The sequence below is a fragment of the Lissotriton helveticus genome, chromosome 8, assembly GCF_964261635.1.
Source record: "Lissotriton helveticus chromosome 8, aLisHel1.1, whole genome shotgun sequence".
Lineage (NCBI taxonomy): Eukaryota > Metazoa > Chordata > Amphibia > Caudata > Salamandridae > Lissotriton > Lissotriton helveticus.
The window spans coordinates 11,439,122-11,451,894 of NC_136069.1; the positions used below are offsets into that span (position 1 = coordinate 11,439,122).

Sequence of the window (12,773 nt, forward strand, 5' to 3'; positions counted from 1 at the left end):
AGAACATTCTGATTCTTATTGAATATACATTCAAGGCTGTGGAGGCAAGTGACTCACAAACACTAACAACTCATTAGGCACAACACCACACACATCCGCCTCAGCACACACACGTGTAACACACCTCATCCACCGCACGCAGGCACCGGCCGTGCACCCTGAGTCCCGCCACCTGCCAGGGACGGACATCTGACCGGTGTGGGGTGTGTCTACACACCCAGCACAGCCCAGGGCCACACCTTCTTAACACCAGCATCACACCCTGCAGCTCCGTGAAGAACCACCCATGCTAAACCGAGAGGCACACCGGAGCACAACGCCAACCCCCAGCCAGACCTAGTGCAAGAGAACAGGGACCAGACGGATGCACGGCACAGCACGACAATATTGTGTGGGTGCATCGAACAGCAAACTGCGATATATCGGCGATCTATAGTCTGGACACAACATTTGAAATGATCTGGCCGCGCTATCGTAGTTACACGATCCTTCCTTAAAACTCCATATTCTGGCACTAAACCTTCCAGGCTAAAGCGCCTCGAGTCCCTACTCTCAGGCTGCGCGCTGTAGGAATGCCAACAACGTAACATAACATAGCAACACGTACTATGTAACAGAAGCAAGTAAGAGATAAAACAGGCCAGTGGTATAGGAAGCCTCAGCAACAACACAGGACAGCACTTAAGGGACTAGTGTTCAGCACACGTCACAGGACATAGAACCTAGTATACAGAACACGTCACAGGACATAGAACCTAGTATACAGAACACGTCACAGGACATAGCTCCTAGTACTCAGCACACGTCACAGGACATAGCTCCTAGTATTCAGCACACGTCACAGGACATAGCTCCTAGTATACAGAACACGTCACAGGACATAGAACCTAGTATACAGAACACGTCACAGGACATAGCTCCTAGTACTCAGCACACGTCACAGGACATAGCTCCTAGTATTCAGCACACGTCACAGGACATAGCTCCTAGTATACAGAACACGTCACAGGACATAGAACCTAGTATACAGAACACGTCACAGGACATAGAACCTAGTATACAGAACACGTCACAGGACATAGCTCCTAGTACTCAGCACACGTCACAGGACATAGCTCCTAGTATTCAGCACACGTCATGAGACACAGCTCCTAGTATACAGAACACGTCACAGGACATAGCACCTAGTATACAGAACACGTCACAGGACATAGTTCCTAGCATTCAGCACACGTCACAGCACATAGCTCCTAGTATTCAGCACACGTCACAGGACACAGCTCCTAGTATTCAGGACACGTCACAGGACATAGCTCCTAGTATTCAGAACACGTCACAGGACACAGCTCCTAGTATTCAGGACACGTCACAGGACACAGCTCCTAGTATTCAGGACACGTCACAGGACATAGCTCCTAGTATTCAGCACACGTCACAGGACACAGCTCCTAGTATTCAGAACACGTCACAGCACATAGCTCCTAGTATTCAGAACACGTCACAGGACATAGTTCCTAGTATTCAGAACACGTCACAGGACATAGCTCCTAGTATTCAGAACACGTCACAGGACATAGTTCCTAGTATTCAGAACACGTCACAGGACATAGCTCCTAGTATTCAGAACACGTCACAGCACATAGCTCCTAGTATTCAGAACACGTCACAGGACATAGCTCCTAGTATTCAGAACACGCCACAGCACATAGCTCCTAGTATTCAGAACACGTCACAGCACATAGCTCCTAGTATTCAGCACACGTCACAGGACATAGTTCCTAGTATTTAGGACACGTCACAGGACATAGCTCCTAGTATTCAGCACACGTCACAGTAAATAGCTCCTAGTATTCAGCACACGTCACAGGACACAGCTCCTAGTATTCAGCACATATCATGAGACACAGCTCCTAGTATTCAGCACACGTCACAGGACATAGTTCCTAGTATTCAGGACACGTCACAGGACATAGTTCCTAGTATTCAGGACACGTCACAGGACATAGCTCCTAGTATTCAGAACACGTCACAGGACATAGCTCCTAGTATTTAGAACACGTCACAGCACATAGCTCCTAGTATTCAGAACACGTCACAGCACATAGTTCCTAGCATTCAGCACACGTCACAGCAAATAGCTCCTAGTATTCAGCACACGTCACAGGACACAGCTCCTAGTAATCAGGACACGTCACAGGACATAGCTCCTAGTATTCAGCACACGTCACAGGACATAGCTCCTAGAATTCAGCACACGTCACAGGACATAGCTCCTAGTATTCAGAACATGTCACAGCATATAGCTCCTAGTATTCAGCACACGTCACAGGACATATCTCTAGTATTCAGCACACGTCACAGCACATAACTCCTAGTATTCAAAACACGTCACAGGACATAGCTCCTAGTATTCAGCACATGTCACAGGACATAGCTCCTAGTATTCAGAACACGTCACAGGACATAGCTCCTAGTATTCAGAACACGTCACAGGACATAGCTCCTAGTATTCAGAACACGTCACAGCACATAGTTCCTAGCATTCAGCACACGTCACAGCAAATAGCTCCTAGTATTCAGCACACGTCACAGGACACAGCTCCTACTATTCAGGACACGTCAAAGGACATAGCTCCTAGTATTCAGCACACGTCACAGGACATAGCTCCTAGTATTCAGGACACGTCACAGGACATAGCTCCTAGTATTCAGAACACGTCACAGGACATAGCTCCTAGTATTCAGGACACGACACAGGACATAGCTCCTAGTATTCAGAACACGTCACAGGACATAGCTCCTAGTATTCAGCACACGTCATGAGACACAGCTCCTAGTATACAGAACACGTCACAGGACATAGCACCTAGTATACAGAACACGTCACAGGACATAGCTCCTAGTATTCAGCACACGTCATGAGACACAGCTCCTAGTATTCAGGACACGTCACAGGACATAGCTCCTAGTATTCAGCACACGTCACAGGACATAGCTCCTAGTATTCAGAACACCTCACAGCACATAGTTCCTAGCATTCAGCACACGTCCCAGCACATAGCTCCTAGTATTCAGCACACATCACAGGACACAGCTCCTAGTATTCAGGACACGTCACAGGACATAGCTCCTAGTATTCAGAACACGTCACAGGACATAGTTCCTAGTATTCAGAACACGTCACAGGACATAGCTCCTAGTATTCAGAACACGTCACAGCACATAGCTCCAAGTATTCAGAACACGTCACAGGACATAGCTCCTAGTATTCAGAACACGTCACAGCACATAGCTCCTAGTATTCAGCACACGTCACAGTACATAGCTCCTAGTATTCAGCACACGTCACAGGACACAGCTCCTAGTATTCAGCACACATCATGAGACACAGCTCCTAGTATTCAGCACACGTCACAGGACATAGTTCCTAGTATTCAGGACACGCCACAGGACATAGTTCCTAGTATTCAGGACACGTCACAGGACATAGCTCCTAGTATTCAGAACACGTCACAGGACATAGCTCCTAGTATTCAGAACACGTCACAGCACATAGCTCCTAGTATTCAGAACACGTCACAGCACATAGTTCCTAGCATTCAGCACACGTCACAGCAAATAGCTCCTAGTATTCAGCACACGTCACAGGACACAGCTCCTAGTAATCAGGACACGTCACAGGACATAGCTCCTAGTATTCAGCACACGTCACAGGACATAGCTCCTAGTATTCAGCACACGTCACAGGACATAGCTCCTAGTATTCAGAACATGTCACAGCATATAGCTCCTAGTATTCAGCACACGTCACAGGACATATCTCTAGTATTCAGCACACGTCACAGCACATAACTCCTAGTATTCAGAACACGTCACAGGACATAGCTCCTAGTATTCAGCACATGTCACAGGACATAGCTCCTAGTATTCAGAACACGTCACAGGACATAGCTCCTAGTATTCAGAACACGTCACAGGACATAGCTCCTAGTATTCAGAACACGTCACAGCACATAGTTCCTAGCATTCAGCACACGTCACAGCAAATAGCTCCTAGTATTCAGCACACGTCACAGGACACAGCTCCTAGTATTCAGGACACGTCAAAGGACATAGCTCCTAGTATTCAGCACACGTCACAGAACATAGCTCCTAGTATTCAGCACACGTCACAGGACATAGCTCCTAGTATTCAAAACACGTCACAGGACATAGCTCCTAGTATTCAGAACACGTCACAGGACATAGCTCCTAGTATTCAGAACACGTCACAGCACATAGCTCCTAATATTCAGAACACGTCACAGCACATAGTTCCTAGCATTCAGCACACGTCACAGCAAATAGCTCCTAGTATTCAGCACACGTCACAGGACACAGCTCCTAGTATTCAGCACACATCATGAGACACAGCTCCTAGTATTCAGCACACGTCACAGGACATAGCTCCTAGTATTCAGAACATGTCACAGGACATAGTTCCTAGTATTCAGGACACGTCACAGGACATAGCTCCTAGTATTCAGAACACGTCACAGGACATAGCTCCTAGTATTCAGAACACGTCACAGCACATAGCTCCTAGTATTCAGAACACGTCATAGCACATAGTTCCTAGCATTCAGCACACGTCACAGCAAATAGCTCCTAGTATTCAGCACACGTCACAGGACACAGCTCCTAGTATTCAGGACACGTCACAGGACATAGCTCCTAGTATTCAGCACACGTCACAGGACATAGCTCCTAGTATTCAGAACACGTCACAGCATATAGCTCCTAGTATTCAGCACACGTCACAGGACATATCTCTAGTATTCAGCACACGTCACAGCACATAGTTCCTAGTATTCAGAACACGTCACAGGACATAGTTCCTAGTATTCAGAACTCGTCACAGGACATAGCTCCTAGTATTCAGCACAGGTCACAGGACATAGCTCCTAGTATTCAAAACACGTCACAGGACATAGCTCCTAGTAGTCAGCACAGGACATAGCTCCTAGTATTCAGCACACGTCACAGGACATATCTCTAGTATTCAGCACACGTCACAGGACACAGCTCCTAGTATTCAGCACACGTCACAGGACATAGCTCCTAGTATTCAGCACAGGTCACAGGACATACAGACACGCCGTCGAGCTCTGGAACCTGATCGACACCACAACCCCAGACGTCGCCTTCCTCACGGAAACCTGGATGAACGCCTCCTCAGCGCCCGACATCGCCATCGCCATCCCGGACGGCTACAAGATCATCCGGAGGGACCGCGTCAACCAGACAGGAGGAGGCATCGCCATCATCCACAAGAACTCCATCCGCATCACGACCAACACCGACGACACCCTCGCACCCGCTGAACACCTGCACTTCCAGATCCACATCAACCCCAAGACCACCCTCAGAGGCACCCTCATCTACAGGCCCCCGGGACCACGCACACAATTCAGCGAGGACATCGCCGACTTCGTCAGCCCGCATGCCCTCCCCTCCACTGACTACATCCTCCTCGGGGACCTCAACTTCCACTTGGAGAACAACAACGACCGCAACACCACCACCCTGCTGGACAACCTCGCTAACCTCGGACTCAAGCAACTGGTGACCACCCCCACCCACTACGCCGGACACACACTCGACCCCGTCTTCTCATCCAGCAAGGACATCGCCTTCAGCCACGCGACCGGACTCCACTGGACAGACCACAGCTGCATCCACTTCAGCTTCAAAAGGACCACGATCCACCACCAACAGCAGCAGGGTGCACGCAGAAGCTGGAACAAGATCACAGCCGACCAGCTCGCGACTTCCCTGAGCAAGAACCCACCCACCAGCGCAACGAGCCCCAGCCAAGCGGCCACCAACCTCATGAAATGGATCAGCGACTGCGCAGACGACCTCGCCCCTCTGAGGACCCCGCCTAGCAGACCCAGCAGCAAGAAAGCCCCATGGTTTACCGACGAACTCAAGAGCTCCAAGAAAGACTGCAGAGCTCTTGAGAAAGCCTGGCGCAGAGACCCAACACCGGACAACATGACCGCCCTCAAGCTCGCCACCCGAAAACACCACCAACTGATCCCCAACACCAAGAAAACTGCATTAGAGGAACGACTGGACAACACCGCACACAACAGCAAGGAACTCTTCAACATCGTTAAAGAGCTCTCCAACCCCAACGCCGGAAACAACGACATCACCCCTTCACAAGACCTCTGCAACTCCCTCGCCTCCTACTTCCACAACAAGATCCCGGACATACACAACAGCTTCAGCACGCAACCGACGCACGCCACAACCGAACCACCACCCCCCACCACCACCCTCCGCGCCTGGACCCCGATCAGCACCGAAAACACCATCCGCACGATGAACTCCATCCACTCCGGATCTCCGACCGACCCTTGCCCTCACCACGTCTTCAACAAGGCCGACGCTGTCATCGCACCCCACCTGCGGGACATCATCAACACCTCCCTCAACACCGCTACCTTCCCGGAAAGCTGGAAGCACGCCGAACTCAGCGCCCTACTAAAGAAGCCATCAGCCGACCCCACCGACCTCAAGAACTACCGACCCATCTCGCTGCTCCCGTTTCCCGCAAAAGTCATCGAGAAGACCGTCAACAAGCAACTGGCCGCCTTTCTCGAGACGAACGGATCCCTCGACCTCTCGCAGTCTGGCTTCCGGGCCAACCACAGCACAAGACCGCCCTGATCGCAGCAACTGATGACATCCGAGCCCTGCTCGACAATGGAGAAACAGCGGCCCTCATCCTCCTAGACCTCTCCGCGGCCTTCGACACTGTCTGCCACCGTACCCTAGTACAGAGCCTCAGCAACGTCGGAATCCAGGAGAAGGCACTGGAGTGGATCACCTCCTTCCTCGCCGGAAGGACGCAGAGAGTCCGCCTCCCCCGTTCAGATCAGAAGCCACCGAAGTCATCTGCGGCGTTCCTCAAGGCTCCTCACTGAGCCCAACCCTCTTCAACGTCTACATGAGTCCCCTCGCAGCCATTGCACGCCAGCACAACCTCAACATCATCTCCTACGCCGATGACACCCAGCTGATCCTCTCCCTCACCAACTACCCCGCCACCGCCAGAGCCAACCTACACGAAGGGATGAAAGAGGTAGCCGAATGGATGAAGAACAGCCGCCTGAAACTGAACTCGGACAAGACGGAAGTCCTCATCCTAGGATCCTCACCCTCCGCCTGGGACGACTCCTGGTGGCCCCCCGCCCTAGGCAGCGCACCCAAACCAACGGACCACGCACGCAACCTGGGCTTCATCCTGGACTCCTCCCTCTCCATGACCAGACAAGTCAACGCCGTATCCTCGTCATGCTTCAACATCCTACGCATGCTACGAAAGATCTTCCGGTGGATCCCCACCGAGACCAGGAAGACGGTCACCCAGGCCCTCGTCACCAGCCGACTGGACTACGGCAACGCCCTCTACGCCGGAACCACCGCCAAACTCCAGAAGAGACTCCAGCGGATCCAGAACGCCTCAGCACGACTCATCCTGGACATCCCCCGCCGCAACCACATCTCCGGACACCTGAGAGACCTGCACTGGCTCCCCGTCAACAAGAGAATCACCTTCCGTCTCCTCACCCACGCACACAAAGCCCTACACAACCAAGGACCAGGATACCTCAACAGCCGCCTCAACTTCTACGCTCCCACGCGCCAGCTTCGATCAACCAGCCACGCCCTCGCCGCCGTCCCCCGCATCCGAAGAGCCACCACAGGAGGAAGGTCCTTCTCCTACCTCGCCGCCAAGACCTGGAACTCCCTCCCGACCCACCTCCGCCTGACCCAGGACCACCTCGCCTTCAGGAAGCAGCTCAAGACCTGGCTGTTCGAGCAGTAGCGGACCCCCCACCCCCCTCCCCTAGCGCCTTGAGACCCTCCGGTTGAGTAGTGCGCTATACAAATGCTGTGATTGATTGATTGATTGATTGACATAGCTCCTAGTATTCAGCACACGTCACAGGATATAGCTCCTAGTATTCAAAACACGTCACAGGACATAGCTCCTAGTATTCAGCACACGTCATAGGACATAGCTCCTAGTATTCAGCACACGTCATATGACATAGCTCCTAGTACTCAGCACACGTCACAGGACATAGCTCCTAGTATTCAGCACACGTCATGAGACACAGCTCCCCGTGGGGGGGGGGGGGGGATGTGAGGTGTTGGTGGGGGTCACTCACCTCCAGCACCATCTCCGTCAGCTGGAAGCGCTTGTGCGAGAGCTTGTCGGGCCCCACGGGCTGGTGGTAGTAGACGCACAGCACCTCGTAGCGCTTCAAGGCCGGCTTCAAGCCGCGCTCCGTCAGCTCCAGCACCCGGTCCTTGCCGTCGTAGGTCGGGAAGTCCAGACCCTCCTCGGCCGGGCAGAGCGCGGGCAGGAGCAGCAGCGCCAGCAGGAGGCGCCCCGGGCAGAGCATGGCACCCACTGTGGGGGGCGACACTCGGGGAGCGGGCACTCAGGGGACAGACAGGCACTCAAGGGAGTGAGCACTCAGGGGACAGGCACTCTGGGAGTGGACAGACAGACACTCGGGGAGCGGGCCCTCAAGGGGTAGGCACTCAGAGAGTGGACAAACAGGCGACAGGCACTCGGGGAGTGGATAGACAGGCACTCAGGGAGTGGGCACTTACGGAGTGGACAGACAGGCACTCAATGAGTGGACAGACAGACACTCGGGGAGCGGGCACTCAGGGGACAGGCACTCAGAGAGTGGGCACTCAGGGAGTGGATAGACAGACACTCAGGGAGTGGGCACTCAAGTGATAGGCACTCAGGGAGTGGACAGACAGACACTCAGGGAGTGGACAGACAGACACTCAGGGAGTGGGCACACACGGAGTGGACAGACAGGCACTCAAGGAGTAGACACTCAAGGGACAGCCACTCAGGGAGTGGGCACTCAGGGGACATGCACTCTGCTAGCACCCAGTGGGCAGACACTCACGGGAGTCGGAGGTGACATCCTCGCCTGACGTCAAGGGACTGACAGTCAAGGGCGGCAGAGAGCGCCCTCTCTTATAGCATCACTGACAGGCACGTGAGTGACTGACACTCAAGAGCTCAGACACTGGCACTCAAGTGACTGACCCTCAGGGGACAGGCACTCGGGGCAGATAATCAAGTAACTCTCAGGGGTCCGACGGGCAGGAACTGATGCTCAGGGAACAAGCACTCAAGGAGTGGACACTCAGGGGACAGACACTCGGGGGCAAACACTCAGGGGGCGGGCACTCAAGTGGACAGACACTCAGAGGGCTACTAATTCTCAGCATATAGATACTCGAGGGGAAGTGAAGGGTGCAGGAGACACACTCCAGTGGCTTCAAGGGACAGGCACTCACTTAGCTGTAGTAACAGGGGCACACTTAGCTACATGTTACAAACATTCAATGAGCTGTAGTAACAGGCGCTCAAGGACCTGTAGGAGACACAGTCACTGATGTGTAGGAAATACACCCACACGGTGTCATGTGACAGGCACTCGGCGCGCTGCAGGAACAGGCACCCAGGTGCTTGTGACAGGCACTCAATGCGCTGCAGGAACAGGCACACAGGTGCATGTGACAGGCACTCACTGAGGTTCAGGAGACACATTCACACAGGTGCATGTGACAGGCACTCAGTGCGCTGCAAGAACAGGCACACAGGTGCTTGTGACAGGCACTCAGTGCGCTGCAGGAACAGGCACACGGTGCATGTGACAGGCACTCCCTCCCTGCCTCCTGGGCACAGTCACTCACCAGGCCGCAGCGGTCCCTCACGGGCTCGGACACTCATGGGACAGACCCGAGAGAGGCAGTGACGGCCACCCTGCCCTTCTCTGCGCTCCTGGCTGTGAGGGGGCCAGGGATCGGTCTCAGGGACCCCCGAGGCGCACACAATGCAGCACAAGAATAGACCGAGCCCAGCCCAGCCCGGCCCCCACACCGTACATAGCCCCCGGCCCCACACGGCCCGCCCCGGCCCAAGGACTCGCCATTTTTAGGAGGCAGCAGTTGTTTACAGGCTAAAAATACCAGCCGGGGGGAAAGAATGGGCAGATGTGCGTGGGCGCTGAGGGGGGGCGGGGAGTGGGGGGAGTGGGGAGGGAAGAGAAGCGGCGGGGGGCGGGGGGGGGGTGTAGGACCTCACACTATGCAAACCCCCCCAGAAGAAGTGTCACTGCGGAGGGTAATGGGGGATCCGTCTCACTCAACACAGGTCTTGGTGGAACACCCCAGGACCGACAGACAGACGGACGGACACAGTAAAGGAACCAACACACACTGCACCAGTCTACAGAAATTAGAAAGAACAGGCCCGGCAAGAATACCCACCACACTGCAAACATTAAAAGAACAGGCCTTTCACCAATACTCAGGGCTAATGTCAGACAGCCAGACACAGTCAAACAACAAAGGCAAACTGAACCACACTGTAAACATAAAAAGACTAGGCCTTTCACCAATACCCCAGGACTAATGTCAGAGGGTCAGACACAGTCAATCAACAAACACAAACTGTACCACACTGCAAACATTAAAAGAACAGGCCTTCCATGGACACGCCAAGACAATTGTCAGACAGCCAAACACATCCACCCGACAAAAACAAACTGTACCACACTGCAAACATTAAAAGAACAGGTGTTAGACCTGGCACATTTGTGTGGGTCTCCCTTCCATTGTTTGCTCTTGTCTCATTTGTTTTTGATGGTGTTAGATGCTTTGGGCACTGTGCCACTGCTGTCCAGTGCTACAGTGCGAGTGCTCCCTACTGTAAATTGATGTTTGGATTAGTGACTCCATGATTGGCTGGTTTCGTTTACTTGTCAGACCCTAGTACAGTGCACTGAGGGAGCCCAGGGCGTGTAATCCAAATGCTGCTAGTGGGCCTGCAGCACTAATAATAATAAAAAATAAATAATAAATCCACATTTGTAAAGCGCACAATCACCCGTAAGGGTCTCTAGGCGCTGGGGGCCGTCGGGAAGATTAAGCGAGCTATTGCCCAGAGTCACACGGTGCTGGGCTAATCTGCCGCCGGAGCCGGGGATCGAACCGTGATCCCCAGATTCCGGAGTCAGTCGCCCTGGCCGCGGTGCCACACCTCTTCCACAAACATTAAAAGAACTGGTTGTGCCACCCACAGAAGCAGCCTGTAAAAGTGTGTCCCAGGTCTGCCATTGCAGATCCTGTGAGCAGTCTGGTGCTGTCATGTTGACTGGGCAAATGCACCCACTTTCTGGCCCCTAAACTTCCCTTTTCTGCATATTAGTCACTCCTATGGATAGGCCCACGGGCAGGGTGCATTGTAGGTAAAAGGCAGGATGAGCCCTGATGTGTGTGGCATGTCCTAGTAGTGAAATACAGCCTTTTTCGTTTTTTACTATTGCAAGGCTACCTATTCCCCATAGGCAGGAATGGGCAGTTTGATTATAACATCTTATAATCCTAACTGACTCAGGGAACTAGGTAGAAATTCGAGTTTAGTATGTCTGAACTCAGAATGATAAAATACATATTTTAGTGAAGTTGGTTTTAACATTCTGTGTTTGAAAGTACCACTTTTAGAAAGTAGGTATTTTCTTGTCTATCCATCCAAGCCTGCCTCTGCTAGGTTGTGTATTCCTTGTCTGGAGTTTGAGTGACAGGGGCTGGGGGATTCCAGGAGAAAGGGTGAATCAGCACAGGGCTGAATAGAGAGATCTGCTTTTAGATGGGTGGGAGGAGTTGCACCTGGGACCTGAATAGGGCCTTCCTTCCACAATGCTTTCTCCACCTCCTGTGGTGCGTCTGCTGTTCCTGGCCTGCACTGTGGAAGGAAAGAAGGAGTCTTGTCAACAAAGTTCTCCAAGACTGACCACAACTTTTTTGGACTAGGCAAAGGCCTCTCTGTCATCAGAGAACAAAGAGAAAATGAGGATAAAAGGGGGGACCCAGACCCCATAACTTTAGATCAATTTTGGGAAACAAGAAGAAACCTTTGCTGAGGAGAGGATTTAAGGAAGAGACTATCCCTAAGCTGAGTGCTCTGTGGGGGTTTGGCCTGCAGTGGTTGCCTGACTGCCAAAGAAAGGAGAACATATTTTGTGCTACTTTCATTCAACTTGTGAAGGATCTCCAAGGGCTCGAGATAGAGCTTTCCTCCTGCTGAAGTCTCAGGGACAACAGACTTCACCCACCAGCTCCCCAAGAGTTCTTTTAAAGTGCCTGCTGTTGTGTTGGGCCTTCTGAGGAACTGTGTGTCGCAAGGAGCTGGAAGCGCGACTCCTGAAGAAGAAGCGTGTCGCCGCCGCAGCCACCGCATCACTGAAGAAGGGTGTCGCCGCTGCTGCTTCGCAATGCAAAGCGCCTTGCATCGCCGGAGAAGAGGATCGATGTTGCATCAGACACCACCCCATCATCAGAGAAGCGTGTCCCCGCCGCAGCCATGTCGTCTCATCACGGTAGAAGGGTGTCGCCGCTGCAGCTGTTGCATCGCATCGCCAAAGCGCCTCGCATCGCCGGAGAAGAGGATCAACGTCACATCAGACGCCGCCGCATCACCGGAGAAGCGTGTCGCAGGGCCTGTCATGACTCAGAAGAATCGTTGAGTCGCCGCACGGCCGTCAGGTGTGCACGCATCGTGTCGTATCAAGAAGAAGACGCCATTTTGTTTTATTGCACCGGATCTTCATCGCATCACGGCGTTGCTGGTCGCATCGCCACAGACGCGCAGTAAGAAACCGACGCATCACCTCCCCATG

General features: G+C 52.8%; 1 protein-coding gene across 1 annotated transcript in view; it reads right to left on the reverse strand.

The window, feature by feature from the left end:
* CASQ2 (calsequestrin 2) overlaps nt 1-10,400 on the reverse strand; it is a 247,467-nt gene extending 237,067 nt beyond the window's left edge. The window contains exon 1 of the mRNA XM_078656366.1: nt 8,226-10,400. Coding sequence (XP_078512492.1) covers nt 8,226-8,462 — 237 coding nt within the window. The 5' untranslated portion in view covers nt 8,463-10,400. The remainder of the gene's footprint in view (nt 1-8,225) is intronic.
* Nucleotides 10,401-12,773: the final 2,373 nt, after the last annotated feature.